Genomic DNA, 26538 nt, shown 5'->3' with positions numbered 1-26538 from the left:
TCAAATGCCAGGCAGCCTGAGGCGCTCTGGGGAAAGCCAGGGCTAGGCTACCTAGCCTGGCCCGCCCCCTTGAGAGCTCCTCTTTGCCTACAACTATCTAGAAGGCTCCTGTACTTGTGTCCCTTTATGTGCTGATACTGGCCACCTTCCCCAGTGGGAATTCAGTCTCTGGCTGCTAAACTGCTGCTGTTCTCCCACAAAAGCTAAGATGCTCTGCCTGCACAGTGCTGGTCTGTGCCATTCACAGGCTTTATGTGGACTACCTCTAATGGTCAGTTTCACGGGATAAATTAAGGCTTCAGTTTATCTGCAGGCAACGATTACAGGTACCAGAGTATTTGTGGGAAAGTGACATGATGACTTTGTACCAATGTGGGCGACCTGGGACCAGGCCTTCCTGGTGAGCAGCTCTCGTCTCTCATCACTGAGTTCTCCACAGTGATAGACCAGTACTTATGAGCCAGCCAGCAAGCAAGAGGATGGTTTGCCCCCATCAGGGAAATATCAACAGTGCTAGCTAGGCTAGGGCATACACCAGGAAGGTCTAAGACTGACGGTGGAGGCTGGGGGAGTGGCTGGGGAAGCAGCGGCTCAAATAAGGTTCTAGAAGCAAAGAGACACAATCTATCCATTCTCAGGAGATGCTCTGGAGTTGGTGAGCATGCGAAGAGAAGGCAAACCAGGAATGCAGGACCTCAGCTCTACAGGAGGTCGGGCTCTCTGGGAGCTGATGTGGCTGCTCGCTGTTCTGGGTAAAACACACAGCAGATGAGTTCTGCTGGCCAGGACATTTCCACGGGCCCCGAGGAATGCTGGACCCTGGCTAGAGCTTACAAAGGCTCTCAGAAGGAAATAAGCATCTGGGCTCAGGAGACTGATGCAACACCAAACACACATGTCTACGCTGACAGCCTGTGACAAGCCAAGCCAAGCCAAGCCCTCTTACGGAAAGCCCTGTTACAGCTAAGGTTGATTTGCAAGGGCCATAAACTGGATCACACTGTGGCTAGTCTGGGGCATCTCCTACCCATCATGGGTACAGCAGGGCCCTGTGGCTGTCTGTTACATAAATGTTTCCAGCTCAGGAAGGGGAAAGTAGGTCAGTGCCTGCCCCTGGTGCTTTCGGCTTCAGGCTGTCAGGAGTGATCAGTCACTTGGGCCAGTGCCTTTCTGCATCAGAGGAGAGGACAGACACAGACAGACAGACAGACAGACAGACACACACACACACACACACACAAACACCCCAGAGTGGGGGGGGTGTACAAAAATTCTCTGGGAGTGAAGACCTGTCCTGTAGAACAAGGAAGGTTTTTTGGGTCTCCCAGGCTTGGAGATGGAAGTGTCAAACTGAGGCCCGGCAGAGGTCTGCAGGAGGCAGTAGGTGTGATGACACCCTGAAGCGGCATCTCCGAGCCAGTCAAACTTTCCTGAAAGCAGGGCCCAGCTGCAGGCACCTCCCGCCCTCCATCAGGAAGCACTCAGACCTTAGGGACAACAAGTTCTGGCTCATGGTGTCAGGGGCAGGCTGTGGGAAGCAGGAAGGAACCATGCTGTTCTGCAAGGCCAGGGGGATCATCAAGGGAGTAGGAGCTTCTGCGTGCCTACATGACCACAGACGCCAGGGGAAAATCTGCACCTTCCCACCAGGACACAGTCAGGAGAAACAAACTGAGAAGGAAGGCCGAGGCCTACAGCCTCAGCCTTTAACACCTGAGTACTCAGGTTTCAACGGAAATTACCTGCCATGCCAAGACCTATGGAGATTTCAAAGTATAGGAAGGGCAATCAGCCAAAGCCAATCCCAAGATGACAGAGACATTAACATCAGCTGACATCTGTGAGTCAGCCATCATAACAGTGATCCTATGAACAACCAGGCCTATTCATGTGTGGTGGTGGTGTGTGTACATGTGTGTATGCATTGTGCATACGGAGGCCATTGGGTGTCTCCTCTGTCGCTCTCTATATTGTTCCTTTGAGGCAGGGTCTCTGGAACTTGTGTTCTTTAGCAGGTCAGGTGTCCAGCAAGCCCCAGAGATCCCCTTCTCTCAGGGCCAGGTTTGCAGGCAGCTTCCGTTGGTGTTGAAACCGAAACTGGGTCCTCAATGCTTGCACAGCACTCTTACCTGTCAAGCCATTGGCTCAGCAGAGAAACAAAATTCTTACTAAATTAATGAAAGACATAAAGAAGGGGCACCATGGATGTAAGAAGCCAATGATGGGATGGGGGTAGGCGGCAAAGTCAGTGGGCTAGACGACGGAACAGCAGAGATGCAGATGGACAGGCAGGGCTGAGGTGGGAAGGTTGCTACATAAGAACTGTGGGTCCAGAAAAGTAGACTTTCCGGAGAAAAGGAGAAGATGCAGCTCTAGGATGAAGGAAAACCAAGAAACGGCTGCCAGCGGCTCCACTCCAGGAGCACAGCTTGGGAGAAGTTTCCTTCACAGTGGTAGGAGGGGCTAACCAACCCAGCAGGGGAGAGGTGGTAAGGGAAAGACCAACATACACATACACATTCTCCATGGACACATGGGGAATGCCACTGGTTTGTGCTAATAATCGTCATTTTTTGAAAAAGAGAACTTTTAGATGAGAGTAAATACCACAGGCCTCTGTTTCTTGTGTCTAAATGTCTGATGGCTAGCTCAAGTAAAAATTACTGCACTGCCTTATAAAATGATTTCTGATGGCTCAAGTAAAAATTACTGCACTGTCTTATATGAACAGTGTATTGGGGCAGGATAAAGAAGGCAAGCTTTCTACCTCCCCTTCAAACTGATAAAATGATGTCATGAATTATTAACAAATCAAAATGGAATTTTTAAGAAAGCTTTAATAACTCCCAGGAAGACGAGAGGAAACCTAAAAGTCAGATTAAGAGGATAAACAGAAAACTAAAAATGAAATGACAAGTTTGAGTCCTAACATTTCAACAACGGCATGAATTTACATGCGATGTAAATAGTGTAATTTAGAAAATGAGAGTAGACTAAAAACATCCAGTCCTACACTGGAAACAGGAAACTGAGCACAGTGCGTAGGTGCTGGGGAAACTGAGTATCCATATGCTGAAGAGTGACATTGGGTTCTTCACACACACACCAACAAAGACAATGGATGTTAGAGAGTTAAATGTAAGATCTGAAACTAGAAAATCACTAGAGGAAAAATTCTGTGGCGTTGGTTTGGGCAATAATTTTTTTTTTTAATGATCCCCAAAGCATCGGAAACAAAAGCAAAACTAGATAACAGGATTAAATTAATCTGAAAAGTCTTTGCTCAACAAAGGAAACAATTAGCAGACAGGAGAGAATATCTATAAACCAAACCTCTGATACGAGCTAATATCTAACATATGGAGTCCATTTTATAAGAGAGTAGATAAGGAAGTTGGCAAGCACTTCAGTAGACATTTCTAAGGAAAATAAGAGTTAGAGAACTCTGGACCCAACTGGTAGAACTGTAAATATTCTACCTGCCGGGCGGTGGTGGTGCACACCTTTTAATCCCAGCACTCGGGAAGCAGAGGCAGAGAGCCTCTGAGTTCGAGGCCAACCTGGTCTACAAGAGCTAGTTCCAGGACAGGCTCCAAAGCTACAGAGAAACCCTGTCTCGAAAAGCAAACAACAACAACCCCCCAAAACAAAAAACTGTACATATTCTACCATTGTGAAAAACAGTATGGAAATTCTTCCAAAAATCAAACCAGAACCACTATAGGACATGGCAATTGCACTCTGGCATAGATCTAAGGGAAATGAAATTTATATGTCAGATATCTGTACTCCATATTCACTGCAGCACCATTCCCAAGGCATTAAATCAACCTACAGTCTAATAACTTGTGGATGAATAAGAAAATTATTATACATATACACAGTAAAATACTAATCTGCCATAAAAACATGTCATTCAGTCCAACATGGATGATCCTGCAAGACACTGTGTAAAGTGAAACAAAGCAGGCACAGAAGGACAAGTACTGCACAAACGCACTCAGATGTGGAATCTTAAAGAGTTGAACTCGAAGCAGAGAACGGAAGGGTGAAGTGGAGTTTGGAGAGTTCTGGTAAAAGGGTATAAAGTTTCTGTTAGACAGGAGGAAGGCTTGCTAACCATGTATCTTATAGCACGGTCATTAGAGTTCATAATTCCATACTCTTGAGAATCACTCACTGACTTATAGTGAATGATCTCACCACAAAAAGGTAAGTATATGAGGCGATGGCTGTATTAATTTGCTTGACTGAGTCACTTCGTACACAGAAAACACTAATAAATAGAACTTAGCAATATATGAAAATAATTATACATGGTATAATAGGATTTGGAAATTAACCAGTGCAAGCTACCAGATTAACAGAAGAAATATAGTCCCGTCAATATAAGAAAAAAATATTTAACACATTTCATACAAGGTTTTTAAAACGACAAAGTCTAAGGACAACTACCAAAGGCCAAACTTGACCTGTTGTGTGTAGGCCCAGACATTCTGTGAGTGTGTGCACATACATGTGCGCGTTAGAGAGCAGACTCCATGTCGGACAGGCACTGAGCTACACTTTTAGCTCCCACCACTGTTGCTTTGGAACACATGGTGGGGCATGTACAGCCTGATACCCAGTGAGTACCTGAGGGAAGACCACTCCACCCTCTTCCTGAGCCCTGACGCATCTTCCTACCTCCATGCCACTCAACCTAGAGTTAAGTGCCTGCCCACAAGGTCTCATCTACCATTACCCCTGTTCCTCTGACGTAGCTTCCCGACTCCCTTTGGGGATGGCTGGTTTTCCTACTGTGTCCCAGAAATTCTGCAGAAGGGCACTCTTTTTTTTTTTTTTTAGATTTATTTATTTATTATGTATACAACATTCTGCCTCCATGTATGCCTGCAGGCCAGAGGAGGGCGCCAGATCTCATTACAGGTGGTTGTGAGCCACCATGTGGTTTCTGGGAATTGAACTCAGGACCTCTGGTAGAGCAGCCAGTGCTCTTAACCACTGAGCCATCTCTCCAGCCCAGAAGGGCACTCTTAAGACCTCCATTTTCCCTGGGAAATGTGTTCCCTGTGCTGTGTGTTGGTGTGGTTTGTGGTGCTGTAACAATCCGGAGCTGGGACCAGCCAATAGCTAAACAGAATAAAGTTAGGCAGGAAAGTCAAACTCAGAATTCTGGAAAGAAGAAGGGCAAAGTGAGGAGTCACCAGTCAGACACAGAGGAAGCAGGAGATGAATGTGTCATGCTAATAAAGGTACCACCATGTGGCAGAGTATAAAAAAGGAATCTGGGTTAATTTAAATATAAGAGTATATAATTTCTTTTTGTTAAAGTTAATACTCTTCCTTTTTCTTTTGACAATACCTGATGATTGTTCTTATTGTACATAATTTTACTGTGTTGGAGTTACTGTGTGGGAACTCCTTCAGCCAATTGCCTTTAAGATACCAGTCCACTTGGGGCATGATCTCATGTACTATATGTGCCGACTAAAAGTAGCCCCTTTTCTGCTGGATTCGGCTCCAGTTCCCAGAACACGCAGAGGACGGCAGATTGCTACCTTGACTGTGAGTTTATCCCCAAATAAATAAATCTTTGCTATATTCTAAAAATAAAAACAATCCAGAGCTGGTACTTAATAAAGCAAAAGAGGCTTACCTGGCTCATGGCACGGACAGCTGGAAGTTCCATACAAGAAAAAGGTGGCATTCTGGAGAGGGCCTCTGGTGGCCTCAAAATATGGCAGAACAGCAGAAGGGGAAATGGCCACACGCAAAGTAGGCTAAGAACATGGGACGGCCTCCTTCATAACCTGGAGGAGCTCCACCAATCACCGCTAGTGGTGTTACCCCCTAACCTAACTGCCTTGTACTCGGCCCCACCTATTACAGATCCCACCACCTCAGCTCTGCTCCACTGAGGACCAAGTTTCTAACATATGGCCCTTTGGGAGAATCCCCCAGACCACAGCAGTCCTACTCCTGGTCCAAAGGAGCTCAGAACATATTTAAGGAACAGACAATACATACAATGAATACCTAACCCAGTTCAATTTCCGTGGCTTCATAGAACCCTCTGAAACCAGAACCTAAGAAATTCTGATCCTGATGCCCTTACACATTCAAGATTATACAGTGCCCCAAACCCACGGGCTCTGGCCACACCCTTCGATTTAACGGATTGCTATTTGAAACCTATCCTTCTAGAAATTCCCAGAAGGCTCCCCAAGGTAAGCCTTGAATTTGTCCCATGCCTAGCAGTGTACTGAGTTCACCTCCTGCTGGGCCTTCTGCTTAGAGTCTTAGTCTCTCTAGTGTGCAGTTGGAGCATCATTCTCCCATGTTAGATTTGCATGTCTTGAACACATACAGATAACATCTTGTCAATATTTCCAAATGATATGGCATAAACCTATGTAATATTTGTATTGTATCCATGTATTGTGAGTCATCTGCAGATAACTTATAACATATGCATATCCTTCTGTATATTTATGTAATACTTTATCATTTTAGAGACGGGACTTGGCACTGGATTTTGGCATCCATGCCGTAGAGAGCCAATCAATAATCACAGATACATCTCCATGGCGCCCAGGGCATTCACCTGTTTATAGTGTCATCTACTCACTGAGGATTTGCTGGGGTCCAGGGTACAATGGAGGAGGCACAGACTTCCAAGTGTAGGGGTTGGTATAGTTTCAACCACAAAAGGACAAAGCATGTGGAATCGGAACCCTGGTGGGCCAGGGGCCCAGGCAAATCTTGACAGAACATCTGGAAAACAGCCCCATGCCTCCAAGTGATGATTCTCTCAACTCAGGGCTCAACCTGAAGTGTGAATTCATCCATTTTCAGGAAGGAGAGGAGGCATACTGAGGAGGGGCAGCGGTCTTCTTCCCAAGGCCAGTGAACAGGACCAGGAAAACTATCTTGAACCCAACCCATTAAAAAACCCTCTATGGGAATCTTTCAAGCTCTTGAATGTAATGCCTGCTTTGTCTTTCTTGGTTGAGCTGCTCCAGTGTGAAAGCCTGGGTCCTGTCCCTGACTTCTCTGGGCTCTGGCTCTGTTTCAGCCTTTTCTTCCTTCTGTGATGTTGCTCTGGTTCTCTTTCTCTTTAAGTTTCCACAGGTGGAAACTCAAGACCGTTGACCCTTTTTTCCCAATGAAGCATTTTTTGCTCTTTCTAGGGGCTGAATTTGCTGGTATTTCCTCTGAAAATCTTTAATACTTTTTTTTTTTTCAAGACAGGCTTTCTCTATGTAGTCCTAGCTGGCCCTGAACTCAGAGATCCTCCTTCCTCTGCCGCCCTGAATACTGAATACATTATTTTTTATTGTCCAAACAACTAATTTCCGTTTATACTTTCTGCCCATTACATTATTGAGAGGTACATGCTTTGGTATTTCAAATATTTGAACGCTGACATACATTTTAATTCCATTCTAGTTAGAAGGTAAATTTCAATTACTTAAAATTAGTAGGCCTTAGAGTTAGCATCTTACGCAGACTATGGGCTACTGAGTGACTAACCCACAGGCACAGCGCTATCCTTGTATTGTCCCAGAGTCTCAGGTTCTATTCAGTTTCACCCATCTGCTTCGTATCCATCAGTCTGGTTACTGGCAATCCTTGTCTTCATGTCATAGACTGGCCCCGTACCCCTCTGTCTGTCACTGAGGCCACACAATGCATCACTTTGGTTATTAAGATTTTTCAGTTCTAAAATCTTCACTTTCTACACCTTGTATTCCCTTTATACCTGTTTCAGAAGGTGAGCTCTGGTGATGCCTTGGACCATCCTTGGCTGGTATTCGCCAATTATTTCCCCCACCATTTCTCAACCAGGTTGAGATTCTCGGCTTTTGTCTTTTTGTGTCAAGTGTGGACACTCTGAGCACTATCATATGGCTGCAAATGTTACATAAATCTTAGGTAGAAGTCCCAGAGGGTGAGGCCTAGGGCCTCCATGCGCTACAGTAACATCAGAGGTTTCACAGTGACACTCTGTTGTGCCAGCACATGCTGTCAAGTTGGGCTCACAAGGGCACAACAGAGTATCAAAGCAAAGCCCTGGGGTGGTCATCCTCTTTGAGAGCCCAATACCTTCTGGGGAAAAGCCAGTCTTAGCTTGCCTGCTACTGTATGTGCCTCCAGGGCCAGGGAGAGCTGACAGAGACAAATAGAAGGGATGCTTGCAGTCCTTGCACACTGGGTCTTGTCCTTCCTCTCCAGAGGATCCCCCTTCCTCTGTGTTTAGACCTACTGGCCATCACTGCCTTGAAGAAGCCACGGAGAATTGAAAAAAATAAAGAAAAGCAAATAGTAGAATCCTTCCAGTGCTTCCTCCAGGGGCTCCCTGGCTGCTCCACGTATCCAAGTACAGTGCTGCTCTCAGAACTTCTAGCGTGTACCTAGGCAGGGCTGCCTCTGCATCCAGGCTGGAAACGGATGACTGAGTTCTAGTTTATTCCCGGTCTGCCAGCTGTCCCTGACCTCACAGCTCTTCAGCAGCTGCCCCACACATTCTGCCCAGAAGGCACAGTGGGTCAGTAGGAAAAAGTAGCGTGTGCTACATTCTACTAGAGCCAAATCCTCCTTTAAACTTTATACTCACTACATGGAAAGAAAATCTGTTTATAACCAGAAACACTATAATGAAATTCTGAAAAACCAAATAGGCTAATCCTTCTTTGAAATAACATTTGAGCCAATCAATGCTAGTAAAGTAAAGATTGCTGTAGCAAGCAAGAACTGCTGTGTTGTTCGGCCATTGCAGCCAAGTGTGCTCTGTGTACACACACTTCCTGTCCTAGCTCAGTGGCATGCTCACCTCCGCATTACATTAAGCAAGGATGTGCTATGCAGAGAGCCAGTGGGCAGATTCCAGGCCAGGCTCTGGACCACCAGTAGGCCCATTATGCACTATATCCGTACAGCTCAAAAATGAAAGCTAGGAGTTCCAGTCTGGCCATGGAGGAGTCTCCATTCAGGGAACTGGTGTTGGATGCCAAATCCGAGGTCACCTGCCAGCTTGTAGATTTTCAGTGGAAACTGGGCATGGCTGTGAGCTCTGACCGCTGCAGATCCCTCAAGTACCCGTATGTGGCAGTGAAGCTCAAAGTGGCAGATCCTTCTGGCCAAGTAAACACCAAGTCCATCGAAATGACAATCCCACAGTTTCAGAATTTCTACAGACAATTCAAAGAAATTGCCGCTGTCATTGAAACTGTGTGAGGACTGATTCCGAAGTAATGGACTCTACTTTCCAGAAAAGAACTGCATATGGATGAAAGATATTTATGCAATGAAAAGTGCACTTCTGGGGCTGGATAGGTGGCTCAGAGGTTAAGAGCACTGGTTGCTCTCCCAGAGGACTCAAGTTCAATTCCTGGTAACCACATGATAACTCACAACTGCCTGTAACATCAGGACCAGGGAATCCTACACACTCCCACAGACGTCTATGCAGGCAAAGACAAATGGGTAGAAAACTAAAAATTAAAAGAATTTCACTTCCCAATTTTTTTTCCCAGTTTAAAAAAAAATTGATAAACTCAAATTTTTCAGTGGTCACCAATGCTTTGCCTTTTCAATGAGCTAAAAGTGTCTGTGTCGAATACTAATATGTGTATGTGTAATGATATCTCAACAATGAGTAAATGATACTCTTAAATGCAGCACTCTTAAATGTATATCAGAAAAATTTTAAATCTTATTGATACAGATATAACTTTATGAATAAAATCTTGTATATGAAGTTTAAAAAAAAAATGAAAGCTAGCAGCCTGTGGTCCAGACTGGAGGAAAGAGGTCGTATATTTTAAATGTCTGGATGGAAGGATTTTCTCAGGAAGAAGTAGACACCAGGGGAAAAGCAGAAATCGCTATCAGGCATCCTGGATCCTGTACCAGCAATCACTTCCACTGTGGGCGCAACCTCCCTGAGCCCCTCTTTCTAAGAGCTCTCACAGAGGTAACGACACAGAGCGCTCCCAGCAGCTCGTCAGTGACCGCGCAGCCACAGTGAGCGCCTGACAAGGGCAGTGGCTCTGGCCTCTCTCATTAGCTGTGCACTGTCCAGGGCTGCACCCAGGGCCTCAGCTGTCTAGAAGGGATGTGGGATGGGGAAAAGCAAACAGATTTGATTTATTGCGTTTAACAGCTCACTGCCCACATCAGGCTGCATGAGGCAATGGCAGCTGAAGCCGACAGAGCTGATTAGCTGCTTCATTCTCCTTGAGAGACTCACAATGTATGTAGCTCCTTGAGGCCATTCAGGCTAAGGAAGGTTTCTGCAATTTAATGCTCTTGCCAGTCACAGTTAGCATTAGAAGATGTTTGGGACTTACACAACCCTGATTTCAGTCAGCATTCTAAACAGACTGTTCAGTTGTCACTCAAGCGCCAGGACAAAAAGTGACAAGGCTAGGACTAGTGAGCTCACCGCTTCCATCCTGCTCTGGAGGCCATACACGGGCATGGTCTGGAACCTACAGAACTCTTCTCTAACAATGGGCCGGTTCCACTGGGTGCTGCTGACAGCTCTCAGTACCACTGCAGGAAAGAGGGTCCTAATATACAGCCCACCATCGCACTCACCTCTTAAAATACCAATTTCAAGATCTATAATATCATTCAGGGTAGGCCTAAGAGCCAAGCTGAATCTTCTGACATTACAGACACCAAACTGTAGCTCCCATGCATGCCAAAGCCCTGCACCCCACGTAGCAGCTTCCCAGCATGCTCTTCTATTTAAAGCAGGAACCCCCAACCACAGCAGACTTTCCAGAGGCCCACAACAAAGGGATTCTGGAACATCCCATGCCACTCATCTTTCTGCAGTTCTCACCGGGTACCAAGCATGAAGGGTGGGTGGATACAGGCATCATTACAAGCTGGGCACAGTTTGATGGGGGAAATCAGACTTGTGGCTAGGACAGCTTAAATGAATCATGGTTCAAAGTCAATATTGGACCCTGTCATGCCTCACAAATCTATATGCTGCATACAGACCAACGCTCTAGAAAACGAAGTTGAAGTCCAACACTTAGAATTTCCCTGTGGCTTCATGATCTCTGAAAGAATGAAGGAGAGGCTGGGGTGAGATATCCCTAGCCAGGGATGGTCCTGAAAGAGTACCCAGGACAACTTCCTTGAATGGGAAAGGACCAGTTTAGCCACCACTAGAGGATGTCTGGAAACAATGAGAGCAGGAGGGCGCATTCTGGGCTAAGCATCGTGGGACAGAAGCAGTAGAAGCCCATGGAGACCGTCCACCATGCAACAGCAACAAACCCCATGTTTTCTGATCTTATCTGCAAGTCAGCCGCAACCTGGAACAGTGACCTAAGTACATAGTTGATGATTTCAGAAAGAACTGCCTGGGGCCACCTAGGGCTACATTCCCAACAAGGAATCCCAAGACATCTCCAAACTAGATTAGAAGTTCTAGCTAGGAAACTGTTTTCCTGTTGGAAAGTACTGAGTTGGCAATTTGCAAGCAATGGGCTCCAGGGAATGGCCCTCTAGGATGCGTAGTGGATGTTCCTTCCCACTGTGGACATTGTGAGAAACCCGGAAGGAAGAACAACAGTACACACAGGATAAGGTGGGCACATGAAGCCCAAATGACCTACAGATGATGTCATAAGGGATGTTATCAGAGTGACTAAACTAATGTTTTATTCCAGCTGGGGTTAAAAATTTAGTTTTAAGAAGATACAATTGGAAGAATATAAAAAATTCAGAGTTGGGGATAACCCTAAAAAAGTGATATTCAGAATTTTTACATAGAAAACCAGATCTTATTATGGAGAAGTGCTTAAGACCTAAGAGGACCTGACAGACTCAGGTAATCAGAGCTGAGGACACTGATTCTTTCAAACTGATCTATAGGGTCAATTCTTTGGGAAAATTCATTTCAAATTTGAAAAATTCCCGGGGACAGGAGCACGATGGCAGTAGCAGGGGCCCACGGAGAGCATCCACCATGTAACTTGATCCTCAAGCCTTCTGACCTAATCTGCAGCTCCCTGTCCAGGGCAGCACTGTGATGCTGTGTTACCCAGAAGACTCATTGTCTTAGTATTCTACACACACAGCCACAGCAAGTGAGTCGGTGTGTGGTGTGAGAAGAGACGAACTGATGGAGGATCTAAGAGTCAGAACCTAGTGCTCAAACCATGGCAAAGCAGGGGACAGCCTGTCAGAGGACCCGCAAGTAGGAACATGAGGACCGAGCACGCCCTTCCAGAGTCTCCCTCAGAACAATCCCAGTGAGGCCAACGGGAAACATCACAGGAATCTCTGGACAGCATGAGGTATTAGTACAAGGGAAGAACAATGGCTTGTTACACCTAAAAAGCTATTAGCTGCTCAGACCAAATGAGGTGATGAGTCACATTAGAATGAAGATTCTCTGTGTTCCCACCTCGTCAACAGAGGGAAAAGCAGCCCAAGGGCAGACGTTTGCTGCATGTTGCTTCTTTGCTATTGTTAAGCCTCCGAATGGAGGAGCATCTCTGTGCTCTGTGTAGAAAAGGGGGCAAGAGACTTGAACAGGTGCATCCTGAAGGGGCGATCTGTGTGACCACTTGGTTCTCTGTAACCAGATTCAACCAACCAATAGATTAAAAAAAAATTGGAAAAAGGAAACTGTATCTGTACTGAACTTTTTTCCTTCTTATTATTTGAGCAGTGTGGCAGTTGTGTACAGAGCATTTATATTGCATTAGGTATTCTAATTTACCTAATACAAAGCACACATGAAAGATGTGGGAGAGTTCCATCAGACACTATACCATCTCACTTAGCTTCTAGGGAATTCTGGGATGTGTGGGGATCTTGGAGAGTCGGGTAGATCTAGGACCAATACCCCAGGGGATACAGAGGGACCGCTGTTTCCCAAAAGGCAGTCAGTTAAGAGGAAAAGCAATTTAAAGTCACAGTGTCTGTCACTATACGCCTACCAGGATGACTAAAATACAACAAAATCTTAACAGAAGGGCTAGAAAATGACTTAGCAGGTAAAGGCCATGCTGTATGCATTTCCCCGGGACATGATACATAGAGAGAACAGGGTCCTATAGTTTTCTCCTCTACCTCCACATGTGTGCTGCAACATGTGTGTACCTACATACATGCAATACATTAATATTTTTTAAAGCAAAAGTCTTATCAGGAAGCACTGGAGAGCAGCGGTACAGCTAGGACACTCACTCCTGGCTCATCTGTATCTCTGTATGTTCGTGTGTTCGCTTGGGAAAGATGTAGGAGAAACAATGAAATGGACCATGTGTATCAACTAAGATCCAATCCCGAATTCTGTCTAGACAGAAATGCTAACTAATAGTCCAAACTAAATGGTAATATGTAGGGTCAGCAATTCATAAGTAGACCGATGTTGCACAGTGCCTTGCAGAGTGTGGGGTGGATAGGCATACAAGACCAGGTATTCTGCCCACGTAACCAATAAAGAAAGAAAGTCAGTACACACACACACTTTAGTAAGCAATGGTAAACACTAACAGCTGTTCGCCATGTGCCAGGCAGAGTCCTCAGCACTCCCAAGCAAGGAACGCAGCCGGGGTGGGTAGGAAAGTATCACAGACACCAGATAGGATGTGGGTACTGGACAGGATACTCATCTGGACAAACATGTAGCCCTGCACAGATAGTGGAAAAGCACCGAATATAATTTACAGTCTCACTGATCATATCAAATCAAAGGGAATGGCAGGAAGCACTTAAGTCCGGAGAAGATAATTCCCTAGCGCACAAATGTCCTGCACACATGCTTGGTGTCACATCTGTGTCCTTGTTATTACTTTTACTGGTGGTGGGTGACAAAGCCGAAGAACTCCAAATTCCGGATATTACTAAAACAAAGAACCATAGATAGCATCTTAATGCACATGAAAAGTGTAGGAACCAAGAAAGCTTTTAAACATATCTAATGAAGGAGAAGATGCCACCCGTGTGAAAAGCAAGAAGGCTAAGCAGGAAATGATATTTTTATGGGGGAAAAATCCCTAGGCAGCTGTGGAAGAAGGAGCTACAGGAAGTGTCCAGGGTAGCTTGCAGGATCTCTGAACTGGGCCACAGAACTTGCTCCTGGTGAGAGACCCCATCCCACGTCACTGCCCCTCACTTACTCTTTGGAGACACATGCCAAGTGGTGCAAGAAGCATGTCAGAGGTGACATGAAACTGCTAGACAACCTCACTGCTGCCTAGCGGAACAAACGTTCTTCCTGCCTATTGCGTGTGCTTGCTCCCTTAATAATATGCTGTCACAGAGCAGCAATTTCAGGTCCTGCTCCTGGAGTGTCACAATGGTTCTGTTCCAGGATGGCCTCTGGCTCCCCCACAATTTCCAAAGCAACGGTATCTCTGTGGCAGGAAGCATGGCTATCCTTCCAGAAGATAACAGATGCAGAAGAACACAGGCAAGGATGAGCCTCTTTGCTAAATCCTAGACGTGAGCATTGAAGCCTAACCTGCTGTAACTAAGAACTGGCTACTAGAAGTCAGTCAGCTGGAGCCTCTTTGAGACTGTCTCATACAGCTCAAGTCCCTGGCACACTCTGTGCCCAAGTGGTCCAGCAGGAACTGGAGAACAGGCATTCTGCCCAGTGGTAACCCACTGCTGGCTCTACTAAGAGAAGTGTCTTCCTCTGTTGGGTTTTTTATACAGGGGGCATGAAGGGACAGGGCAGCTTCACAGGGCTGTCCAGAGATAGGATGCCCTGCCCACGTCAGGACTGTGCACTGGCAGCCTTCCCTGACACCCCCGCCCCAGAAAGTCTATTCAGAGAACGCAAAGAGTACTGTAGGTGCCAACAGGTGCTTACTGAGGGGGCAGATTTTCTGTCCTAAGAAGGCTCATGGTTAGCTCAGCCTCCTCAGTGGGACGAAAAAAACTGCAGACAGACCACTGCCTGTTTGATACACGGATGAGGGCAAGGGCAGGGGTAGCTGTCCACAGTGTGGTGACACAGCTGACAGTGGCTGGGCACAGGCCCGTCAACCCTGCGTGGGAAGGGAATTCGCACTGCAGGTCAGGGCTTCTAGCAGGCTTGTCCTCCTGAGGCCGCAGGCAACAAGGTCAGCGGCTGCTGAGATCATGAAGATCTCCATGGAGGTCAATGTGGAGCGAGAGAGGAACATAGCTCCCAGCTGTCCTGGGAGGGTGTCCCCATGGATGCACATATCAATGATTTCAGAACATTCATTTATCAACACAGACAAAATCATTGATCATGATTAACCCCGAGAGAAAAAACAAGCTAAATTAGATTGATAGGTCATTTCTTTGTGTTGCAAGGTCTGGGCAATAATTTCACTGTTGCGCTGCAAAAAAAAGCATATTATTTCAGATAAAATAAAAAAAATCAGAAAACATAACTAAAATCATTAAGATCTTTCCAAATGATTTTTTAAAAAAGGAAAAAAGATGAAAGACTGAAGTGAAAATAAGATTACCAATAGAAATGACACATTTGAGCGAAACATTTAGAGAGAATGAAAACAAGTGGTACACAGAAAGGAAATGATCTGAAAAGTAAAGACAATGTGACATAAAGAAAAAATGCAAGATAAAAACACTGAAAAGTTAAAATACAAATAAAAGTAAATTTAGATAAATCTGAAACAAAATACAGGTTTAAAAAAATAGCAGGTAAAAAAACTAAAAAGAAAAATGCAAAGTTTCCAGTGTGACTACAAGCTATGAAGGATCAAATTAAGGCGATAAGCCTCAGCAAGCCGACAGCTGGGCTCAGCAGCACTGTGCAGGAGACAGCTTCGCCAAACCCAGGGAAAAGCAGCATGAGATCCAGGCCCACGAGGGCCCCAGAGATTCACAGACTAATGGCTCAGTGACCAGAGCCAGAGGCTGCAGCCCAGAAACTCCCTAAGACCCCTGCCCTCGCCCTGCCACTCACAAAGTCCTTGCACCCAAATCTCATAGTTGCCAAGGACCTGAATACATGTGAACACACATCAGCATCCTGGAGATGCCCTATCCGTGTGTCTAGGGTGACAGCATCTCCCTCATGCCACAAACTGTGTACCAGATGATCCCAGGGCACCTGAGGGTCTGGCAATGTCTGGACTGGGCTGACTCAGTAGGGGACTGTACAAAGGCAGTTCAAGGATGCAGTCTCTATTCCACGTGACGGCACTGAGCTGCCCTGCCTCCTCTGCAGCTCAGGATTAGACTTAATCCCCAGGACAGCATTGCCCCAGAGAAGTACTCTGCCTTCAATCCGCTCATGGTCTAATCCCAAAAGCCTCGCTGCTCCTGTTTAATTTATTTTGGATGCATTTGGCTCATTTCTATTTCAGTGTGTGATAAACAAAGAAATAGATGGGTAGATGAAAAAATAAATGCTGTATTTACTTGCCAAAACCCAAATGCAGAGTTATGAACCTAAATACTGCCTAGGCAAAGTAAGTTTAAAAGCCCAAGCATGATACCTTAGAGTTAAAACTACTGAATTCCACCACAAAGAGCTCGGTAGGTTATGGAGGCTGCTGAACAGGAATATTACTGAGCAAGATCTATAGGAGACCCCATGTGGTCCCTACTAGAAGCAATGAGGCAGGAAGTTGTGATGTTTGGTTGTGGTTCAGCCACAGGTCCTTCCTCCTTTCCTCCTGGTGCTGTGGGCCCAAGGTCTTTGGAGACTAGTGTTCACTGGACACAGCCCAGGGACTGGTCAGGAAAAGAATGCCCTATCAGAGTAGGGCTATTGGGACCCTTGAGTATTGTAAGTATACAGCTGTGGATCCATCACTGTGCTGATATCATCCCCCAGCTCAGTCAACCCAAACACTCTTTTCAAATTGCAGCACAGCGGAGTCTTCTCTAAGAACAACAGTAATGCCAGTGAATTACCCTTGAGGGGACCCCAGCTAGCCATACACCACATCTGAGTTGCTGGGCTTTGCCTAGCCCTGCCTTGCACAAGTACCACATACTACATATGTGTGGGACTTACACTTTAAGCACAGGCACAATAATGCCACAAATGTGAAGGGGATAGCTCAAATGTCACTCAGCACTTACCATGCAATACTAATTCGTAACCTACAACACTCCCATCCAAAGTAAGGCATTGCCAGGAGCCACTAAGGGCCCTTTACTGCAGGGCTCCCTCTGTCTTCTCTATGCCTGGCCTCTTTGACACTGAGATTCACCTATGCTGTTGGGTGGCAGGTATGGGTCTTGGTCAGTATCACAGATCAAGTGCTTGCCGTGTCTCCGTTGATGGCTTCAGCAGTACCTTGTCTGAGCCAGGGAAAGAAGTCACTGTGGTCTGGAGGCTAAGTCTCCATGGGGCCGTGTTAGGACTTACTTCAGCCAAGATTCACATGCTCTGACTATGGGAATTATTACTTAATAATAATTTTGATTATTTTTAATAAACCACTCCAGACATGGATCTCTGTGCAATAGGGTTTGACCAGGGAAGAGACCTGACTTACATCAAAAGTGGTATGGTTAAAGAGTGTCTGCACTAATATGTTGGCAGACATGACCAGCCATGTTCCACAAAGCAGTGCCAGATCACACCCGACCAAGCCTGCCATCCCAACTCCTGCCGACCTGCACGAGGTTGCCTGTCAGTTTCTTCCTACTGTGCACACTCATCTGTCCGGCTGCTTAGGATTCTGTGCTTTGTTGCAACACCGCACTATTGGAAAGGTGCTGCCCGAATGATGAGCCGACAGCGTTCCTGCCTGTCCACTGTGCACGCAGGCTTTCTGGGGGGCGGGGGTGCATGGACTGCAACTCTTTCTCCAAAAAAGGACATATAAAAAGGTCAGCATGTAATTTCTATGCCTGTAGCTCATTATTCTATACGAAAAGTTGTCTGAAGTTTTAAATTTACTACTTTAAAAAAAAAGACTAATTGACCCAATAGCATTTTGACCCAATATTGACGACTAGCTTATTCATTCTTAGTGATCTAAATGTCACTGATTATAGCAAAACAATACCAGACACTCTCTCCTGCCCCCTATTCCTTTGTGATGTTTTGATTATCCTCCTGATAGCATGTGTGTGCAGACATCATATGCATTAATGCACACTTGTACCCATGCACCCATGTGGAAACCAGAGGACAATCTCAGATGTTACTCCTAAGGTGCAACCCACTTTGGTTTTTGAGAGCAGTCTCTCACTGGCCAAGGAATTCCCAGAGATCTGCCTATCTGTTCCTCCAGTGCTGGAGTGTTTATGCCACTATGCCTGGCTTTTCACATGGGTTCTGGGGATTGAACTCAGGTCCCATGAGTACCTTTCTGACTGAGTCACCTCCCTGCCGCCCGCGCCCCCCCCCCCCCCCCCCCCCCCCCCCCCCCCCCCCCCCGCCAACACAGTTTCTCTGTGTAGCCCCAGCTGTCCTGGAATTCACTCTGTAGACCAGTCTGGTCTTGAACTCAGAACTGCTTGCCTCTGCCTCCCAAGTGCTGGGATTAAAGGTGTGTGCCACCACCACCAGGCAAGCATAGTCATATACAGGTTTCTTTGTCCTCTCCTCACATTGTTTTTAATGACTGTGCCCCACACCAGCAGTTAGAATGTGTGTGCCTGTGTAAAGGAAGAGAAGAGGAGGCAGGTGGCATTCATTGCCATGAAGCAGGAAGACAGAGTCTGCATCTAGGCTGTCCCATTCAGCCCTCAGCTTTGCCATGGCCTATTTCCCAGCTACAGACAGGCTCTTTCTTCACTAAGGCCATCTGACTAGAGCTCAAATGCAGCTACTGCAGCCTCCTCGCCTCTCCAGACCACTCCACTGAGTGGCCTTTGTCTACCTTTCCCAGTGGCAGTTCTGAGTCAGCAGGAGCCACAGCTTCTGCACATCTTCCCTGCTCCAGCACTGGCCTTGGGCTTATGCTATTCCTAACCTTGAGTTCTAGCAAGTGTGTTCCTCATCTCCAGAGACAAGCCTCAGCTCCATAGGTACCGGGAGGGGGGCAGCCTGTGTCCTTTCCTACAGAAAGCTCTGGTTGGACACAATGTGACTCGACCTCAAATGCCCTACTAAGTGGTCTGCTTGCATCCAACCCAGTAATCACTCATAGGCAGCAGCATCCTCTGCTCTCTCAGACCTGGTACTCAAGTCCGTATCCTCTACATCCAACTCCAGTTGCATCAGAAGTCCTGCCTTTAAATTTTCATGTCACAACCACACCAGGGGTTCTCACTCTGAGTGGACATGACATATACCACCAAGGAGGCCTGTCCTACATGACCCAGCCCAGAGGTTCTGACTTCACTGATCTGAGGCAGGCAGAACAGACTCTGCATCTCTACAGGGTCCTAAGGGGATGGTGGAGGTGCAGAGATCACACCTGGACAAACCTGTTCTGTTTCATAAGCACAACAGCCAAAACACAGAGGCCAGATGCTCTATGGCTAAACTGGAACACCTGGTAGGCACCACTGTACCCAACAGTTCTGCAATAGGAGGGCCCCATGCACTTTTGGGACCTCCTGATCCCAGCTCCCAGTATTGAGACATTGGTCCTCTGAAGCCTACTCCATCAGAATCAGGATGTCTCCAGCTGTGGGGTGCTCCTCACTGCAAATCTTCCCCAGGCCCCTCTTCTCAGTGAGAGAATGCTTTATTGGGGCTTCTGGCCTCTGGGCAGGGCCCAGCTGTCTCCTGGAACATCACATACATCTCAGACACAGAATACTGGGATGGTGGCTTGTTTTAAGATACTACCAGACCAAACTTCATAGGTGGCCCTTCAAGTCCCACATAGTCCATGGCTCAGCACAATGAATATGATGAGGGCAATGTGGACAAAAAGTACAGTGTGCATGGGGACAGAGGACAGGCACAGAGTCAGGCACTCCAGTCTGGGTTAGGATTCTCCTCTGTACACCACCCCAGGACATGGCTCTATTGCTTCTGCATAACTATATTTGTGCTGTAATCTTTCCTAATGGGTATGGGGGACATAAAGCATACCCACATTGCAGGAATGGGTTCATTTCCAGAGGCAGCAGCCCTCACCCCTCACCTAAGAAATAATGGGAAAAATTATGATTTCAAATGTCACATGAGCATGTGTGCTTGTCACAACTGTCTTCACATGCTACGGGTGAGTCCTCACATTTAGTCTGGTTTCCAGGACCCACGTTACAGGAGGGACAAAGAGCGAGACAATGCTAAAACTGCATCAGTGGATGGGGCTTTCTCCAGGCATCAGATCAACAGCTACACGTAAGGAAAATGTTGCGCATTTTTGTCTTAGTCAAACAAACAAAAACCCAAACAAATGAAACTCTCCACTCCCTCAAGATTGTAGCCATTTAAAGAAATACTCTTTAGAAAACATATAAGATTCACTCTAAGGCTGTAGGTTGATTGTACAAGGAGTCTTTGTGAGCCCTGCTTTGTCACCAAGGGAATAGCTACTGTGCCACACAACAGAGATGGACCCCAGGGCATAACCCAAAGTTCTGGTGCTCATCCTTACAATGTTGGTCACACACCCATGTTCCCCAGAGAACTAGAATAAACACAAATTTCATCTGAAAGGAAAAAAATTCTGGTGGAACACACTCAGGTTAAATTGCTACAATTCTTGTTCTGGTACATTATTTCTGGAAGCATTTCCCCATGTCTGAATATGGGAGATATAGCTAGATCCTGCAAACACATATATGCTTGTTAAACATGCAACTTGTTTGCCAAATGCGTACATTGGAACATCCTGAGAAACTGCACACTTGAGCTCATTTACAGGACAGGAAAAATGTGAAATTTTGTTATTTATAAGCTATAAAATGTATGTTTGTTTCTATAAATATTTAAAAACTACTATACATTCACAAACACTTTACCATGTGGTGGTGGTGGTCATGTTCAATGTCCTGCCTGGCAATAAGAGAACTAGCAAATTGTTCAATGTAAATATTAAACTCCAAAGTATACTTTTCCATTTATTAATAATATGTGTGCACAGATCTTTTGCTATTTGGGTTCTGAGTTTGAGCTTCATAGTACTCTTACCCGTGGAAACAAATAACTTTCCAAATAACTTCAGAGGTTTAAGTCTCTAACAGCACTGAAGGAACTAGTTGATCCAGACAGCACTGGACCTTGGTTCCTAAGGATGGTTCATATGGTCAAGGGTAGAGACCATATTCCTTTCCATAGCTGGTATTTCTAGCCTACAAAACATCCGTAAAATTGTATGCTTTCTTTTTAGCAAATAACACCACCTCAATAGTAAAGAACATTAAAATGCCATGGGTCCTCCCCCAAAGAACTGCATTATGAAAGCGGAGGACGCACTATCGAAATATCTAAAGCCACTAGTACACACAACCCAGCTCCGCTCTTCCCACTGCCCAGCAGAGGTCTGTGCACCATCATGGCAGTTCCTTCGGCATCTTCTCCCAACACATCACATATATGACCTTGGCAGGCTCTGCCACACCACCTGGAGATCTGAGCTAGGATTCTGTCAGTCTCGGCCACCTGTCCTGCTCAGCTGACCACTCACCCAGGCCCACAGAATCCCCTTACCTCCGAACAAAGCAGCCCCGTGGGGTCAAGAGGATCGAGTTGGGTGTGGGAGCCAGACAGATGGTTACTCTCCCCGTTTAGAGAAGATGAAATGCTAAGAGAAAAATTAGAGTGATGTTTTGTTCTCAACCGAAAGAGGCCACCCATCCCATTGGCCTGGGGTGGGAACCGCGTGACATTGCCCAGGCACATGTGACCTACTTTTCGCCCAGCTCCCCTTGTGCCCTTTGGAGGGGCACCCAGCACTCATGGCTGTCATTTCAATGGCTCCTGCCCCCAATAGGACTGAACAAGCCAGTGTGCCTGCAGGACATAGCAGCTTAGCCTGAAATGGGGAGGGGGGCTGGATAGCATTAATCCAGACACAGCTTTTTGTATCAGACATTGTCATCGTGCTGACCGTCCATGTACAGCTTGGGCAGAGACAGGTCTCTAGCCATTGACTATGCGGCTGCCTTGGATTGACTGGTGACCCACTTGCAAGTTCTCGAGGAACCAGGTAAACAGGAAAGTCCTCACAAAGGTTAGATACCCAAAATGACAGACTGGAAATGCTTGCCTTCGACATTTTTAATTAATTGTAGTCAGCCCTGAGAAGCAAGCCTTTGCACACACTCAGAAGGGGCTGAGCATGCTGCATCATTTAAGGTGGTCCAGGTGTGGGCTGTGATGTGCACAAGGCTCAAGTACTTGAGACCTAAATGGAGGGGTAGCATGCACATTGGCCACCATCAGGCTGAGCATTTCTGCTACCAGCAGGAGAGAGCAGCTATCCCATGCTGCTTGATACTGATACACTGACTTTATCCAGCTACTTATACAAGATCAGGGGAGGTAATGACCGAGACACAAGCAAGCATATATGAGAAGGAAAAGGCCAGGAGGAGCTATGGGCTGTACCAGAAGGCAGACTGTACCGTGGAAGGAGTCAGTTACTGTGAGCATAGACATTGCTACTAACTCTGCAATGCTCACCACAGCACAGAAAAGAAAGAGGGTCCCAAAGCCTCACCAAGAAAATAATATAAGCAATGGATATCCAGTATAGAGAAATAACATATTAAGTGCTCCCCAGAAACACCACCAGCCTGGGATCTGCAATGTTGGAGGCGTATTGCCTAGGTTCCATCACTGTATCTTTTAAACAAAACAGGACCAAACTGCCCACATTTTCCTCTTTCTTGCATTTAGTATTATATGGTAAATACTTTCCTCTGTTAATGCATTTAGGTTTAGGCAAAAGTACCAAATTCCTGATACTTTACTTTATAAATGTGATTTCAGGTACCCTGTTTTTGTTTTAGTGTGTGGGACCATAAGGAGTCCACAATAGTTGAGTGTGCCAGATATTTTGAATTGGTATATTGAGCAATGTTGTAATAAAATTGCTAAGGTTTGAGGCATATGTTTCCCTCAAATCTGCATGTTGAAAATATACTAGGTGTGGCAGTGTAAACCTCCAGTACTCAAGAGGTAGAGACAGTCAAAACTCTGTGAGTTTAAGGATAGCCTGGTCTACAGCAAGTTCTGGGCCAGCTAGGACTATATAGTGAGAACCTACTTTAAAAAAAAAAAAAAAAAAGGTGACAAGGCTGTGACCTCCACCTTCTAACTAGTGTCTCACAAGAGGCTCAGGGAGACTAGTCTTGCCCTCTTTGTCGGTGGTCCTCCTGTCACATGAAAACACATATCTGCGTCTCCAAAGGAGGCAGTGTTTCAGGAGTTTCCACACGGAAGTATCCCCACCAGACACCAGTAGACTTTCTGGCCCTGTTGGTCTTGAGCTTCCAGCCTCTAGAACTGTATAGGTTTATGGGGGTGTCACTTATCTAGTCCTGAGAATGCCCCCTTTCTCTTGTGATCTCCCCACCATGTATATTTACAGCATATAATTTCTGAGTCAAAAATACATAAATTAGTCAGGTATGCATGCCTGCAATCTCAGCATTTGAACTTGCTGCTCCATGAGCCTGCATGGCCTCTCATTCAGGGAATGTGTGTCTGGGAAGGACCATGAACCATCACACAGGGCACAGCATTTCCTAGAGGTGTGCTCTGGGCAGTGCAGGAACTTGGCTGTAGAAATGGGGCCTTCAGGAGTTTGTTAGTTACACCAACTGTTCTAGATCTGAGACAGACTGTTCCAGACCCTCTCTGGTGACTGAACCTTTGAGGATCAGTCTCCTCCGGGTAGAGGTGGGAGAGGAGCTCTCCATCTCATCCTAGAGCACACAGCAGCAGGAAGTCTATTCAGCACAGGACCCAGCAGAGGGCGTGTGGTAGGACTCTGACCTCCAGGCACAGCATGGCCCTTAACATCTTGAAATAGAGTATAATTACCTCTATGGAACCTTTACAAGATCCACAAGTCAGTCCCTTTAACCCCCACCCCAGAAGAAGTGGAAAGCTCACCAGGTCCCCCCCAACAGTATTCTACCCAGTAATTGCTGGGGTAGGTTTGGAGGTATAAGAAGCCTTTAGTGGTATATAGCTGCCTACCCATAATTTCCCCTTGCACCTGTAAGTAACCTCTTATCTATGCTGCTGTCACCGATTCCAATAACCTCATTAGTTCACCAAGGTACAATCAGATCGAATCATTCCTTTGGTCCGTCATTGTCATCTCTATCTGGGATGAATAGAAATAACTCTTCAGAAAAGTCACATGACACAGGACGAGATGGTATTGTTTCTTCTGACGCACAGCCATACCTGGGGTCCTGCCCAGCATAATTCATTCTCTGCAAACCCTCTCCCACCTCGACAATTCGCAGCTCTGTTGCCCAGCTCTGCCTGGCCCAGCAAGGGACGATCCATGAAGTTCCCTGGGGGACTGATAAGGTCCAGAGTAGGGGTGCATGCCAGGACTGAAGAACAGAGGGGGTGGCGAGCAGAGTGATTCCCCAAGTACTAACTAACCCTCCAGTCAGTTGCTCTGTGGCCCCTCTAGCACCTGCATACAGGGCCTAGGTGCATCCTTGACCTCACTGTTTGTGCACTGAAGCCTTAACTGCAGTGTGGGTCCTTTCTCATCCTTTCCTGGGAGCTCTCATCAGGCTTCAATTCAACGTGCAGGTTCAAGCTGCAGTGAGCCTGGGGAGGAGGCACTGAAGGAATAGAGAAAGTAACCTTGGGCCCTTGCGTCTCCCACTGCTCTTTGCTTTCCAGAACTCACAGCATCCAAAGTTGCAATGAGAGGCAAAAATCTCTTTAGTGCCAATGTGCCCAACTAGAAAGCACTAGCCGTATCATAAGAAAGCATCATAAATGCTAATGAACAATCCAAAATAAACAATTCCTTCTAGCATAGTATCAGAAAGCAGAAAATAGGACTAAAACCCCATGGTGGCCATCAGTACCCATGGTGACCATCAGTACCCATGGTGGCCATCAGTACCCATGGTGGCCATCAGTACCCATGGTGCCCATCAGTATCCATGCGGGCCATCAGTATCCATGCGGGCCATCAGTACCATACTGGCCATCACTAGCCTAGCACAGCTTCTGTTCTCCATTCCCTAAACCTGTGTTGGCCTTATGATTCCTGGTTGCTCAGGCCAACTCCAGGAGACGGGTTCCAGCCTGTGTGGGTAGCATAACTGACTCACAGCTCTGGAAGAATGGTGCAGGATAGAACAAAGAGTAGCACTACCAGCGTGTGTCTTCCTTAACGGTGAGCCCGACTTTGTTTCCACCATGCCAGACGAATAAATAAAAACACAGAAGGGGCTTTGGGGCAACTCACCTTCCCCCATAGGCAGGCTCTATGGTTCAAAGCAGGTCCATAGATCCAAATGCTGACGCACACTGTGGCTCAGAGCACCAGCCACCAAACACGGAGGTCACTGGCAGGGCTGGCTTATCTGGAGCTCACCTACCTAAAAGAGAAACACAGGGGAGTATGAGCTCTGAGCACCAAGGCCTTGATCCCAGGACTGGGCTTTTGGCCACCTTTCTTTGCCCCATTCATCAGAGCAGCAAATGTCTCTGAAATGGACAAGTCTAAGGCTATGTGAGAAGGCTGTGTACAGGCAGAGGTGACCTTGGGCATGATATCTGAACAGCCCCATAGAGGCAAGGGAACCTGATAAAGGTGTCCATTTCCCAACAGGTGTCCCAGAGGAGATCCTGAGGAATCTGTATGATGTATCTGCTTATAATATTTACTATATCATCTACTTATATCATTTAGTATACATATCTTCCACTTGTAATATTTAGCATATACGTCTGCATAGGCACCAAGTTTAAAATGACAGTTATTAGATTATACACTAAGCGCACTGCTGGTTTTCTATGCTCACAGTCCACAAATGGATATGACACTGATAACTAAAAGGGCACAACCCTCTCTGTGCTCACACAGAGAGGACAACGGGAACTGTGCAAAGAACCAGGACTGGAACCTGCACGTGGGTGAATGGGGCAATGCAGGACAGGAAACTGAGCCTGAGCCACGAGTGGTGAATGCCGCACGGCCCTGTTCATGCAGCAGCTCAGGGGACTGCAGGAAGTGCGGCAGTAGCATCCCAAGAGTCCCAGGGGAGCCTTTGTGAGAGGATGTAGCCCAGCTAACCTTTGGTCCTCTCATCACAGCTCATCCCAGGAGGAGGTATAGTGACCTTGTCCCTCCAAATGTAACTCATTAAGGTTCTGGGCTTAGTGACAAGACAGTGACATGTCAAAATTAAAATGAGGATGTCAACAGGAAAGCAACTAAACAATGAGACCCCATCCCCACCCCAGGTCCATGTCCAAGGACCTCAGAATTGAAACATCCACCTAAAACCCAGCTTACTGTAGGCCACAGAGAACAATCCCGGAAAGTTTTATATGAAACAGAAAAGGGACAGAAGGCAGTGGTATCTGGTCCCGATGTGCTAAAACCAGAAATAACTCTAGCCAATTTATACCACTTACACAATATTAGGAAACTTTAGGGAAAGGATCATTAAACTGGTCACCAAGAGAAAGCA

At 46.4% G+C, this 26538-nt stretch overlaps 2 protein-coding genes across 5 annotated transcripts in view; one reads left to right on the top strand and one right to left on the bottom strand.

Moving 5' to 3' along the window:
- Pcbp3 (poly(rC) binding protein 3) overlaps positions 1–26538 on the bottom strand; it is a 175872-nt gene that overhangs the window by 33338 nt on the left and 115996 nt on the right. For all 4 annotated transcript variants that reach the window (XM_050143893.1, XM_050143913.1, XM_050143905.1 and 1 more), the window contains one exon: positions 25308–25440. In XM_050143893.1, the coding sequence (XP_049999850.1) occupies positions 25308–25317 (10 nt within the window). In that variant the 5' untranslated portion in view covers positions 25318–25440. The remainder of the gene's footprint in view (positions 1–25307; positions 25441–26538) is intronic.
- Positions 8953–9986, top strand: LOC126502713 (COMM domain-containing protein 6-like). Its single transcript, XM_050143922.1, has one exon. It carries the CDS (start codon positions 8977–8979, stop codon positions 9238–9240), a length of 264 nt encoding a protein of 87 aa, XP_049999879.1. The 5' UTR covers positions 8953–8976; the 3' UTR covers positions 9241–9986.

This window comes from Alexandromys fortis, unplaced genomic scaffold (genome assembly GCF_014885135.2).
Source record: "Alexandromys fortis isolate MF-2015 unplaced genomic scaffold, M_Fortis_MF-2015_v1.1 scaffold_9, whole genome shotgun sequence".
Lineage (NCBI taxonomy): Eukaryota > Metazoa > Chordata > Mammalia > Rodentia > Cricetidae > Alexandromys > Alexandromys fortis.
The sequence above is the reverse complement of the archived record's forward strand: the minus strand, read 5'-3'. Positions and strand labels throughout refer to the sequence as shown.

Excerpts from the sequence above, each read along its gene's own strand:
- LOC126502713 (XM_050143922.1), top strand. The coding sequence starts at position 8,977 with ATGGAGGAGTCTCCATTCAGGGAACTGGTGTTGGATGCCAAATCCGAG.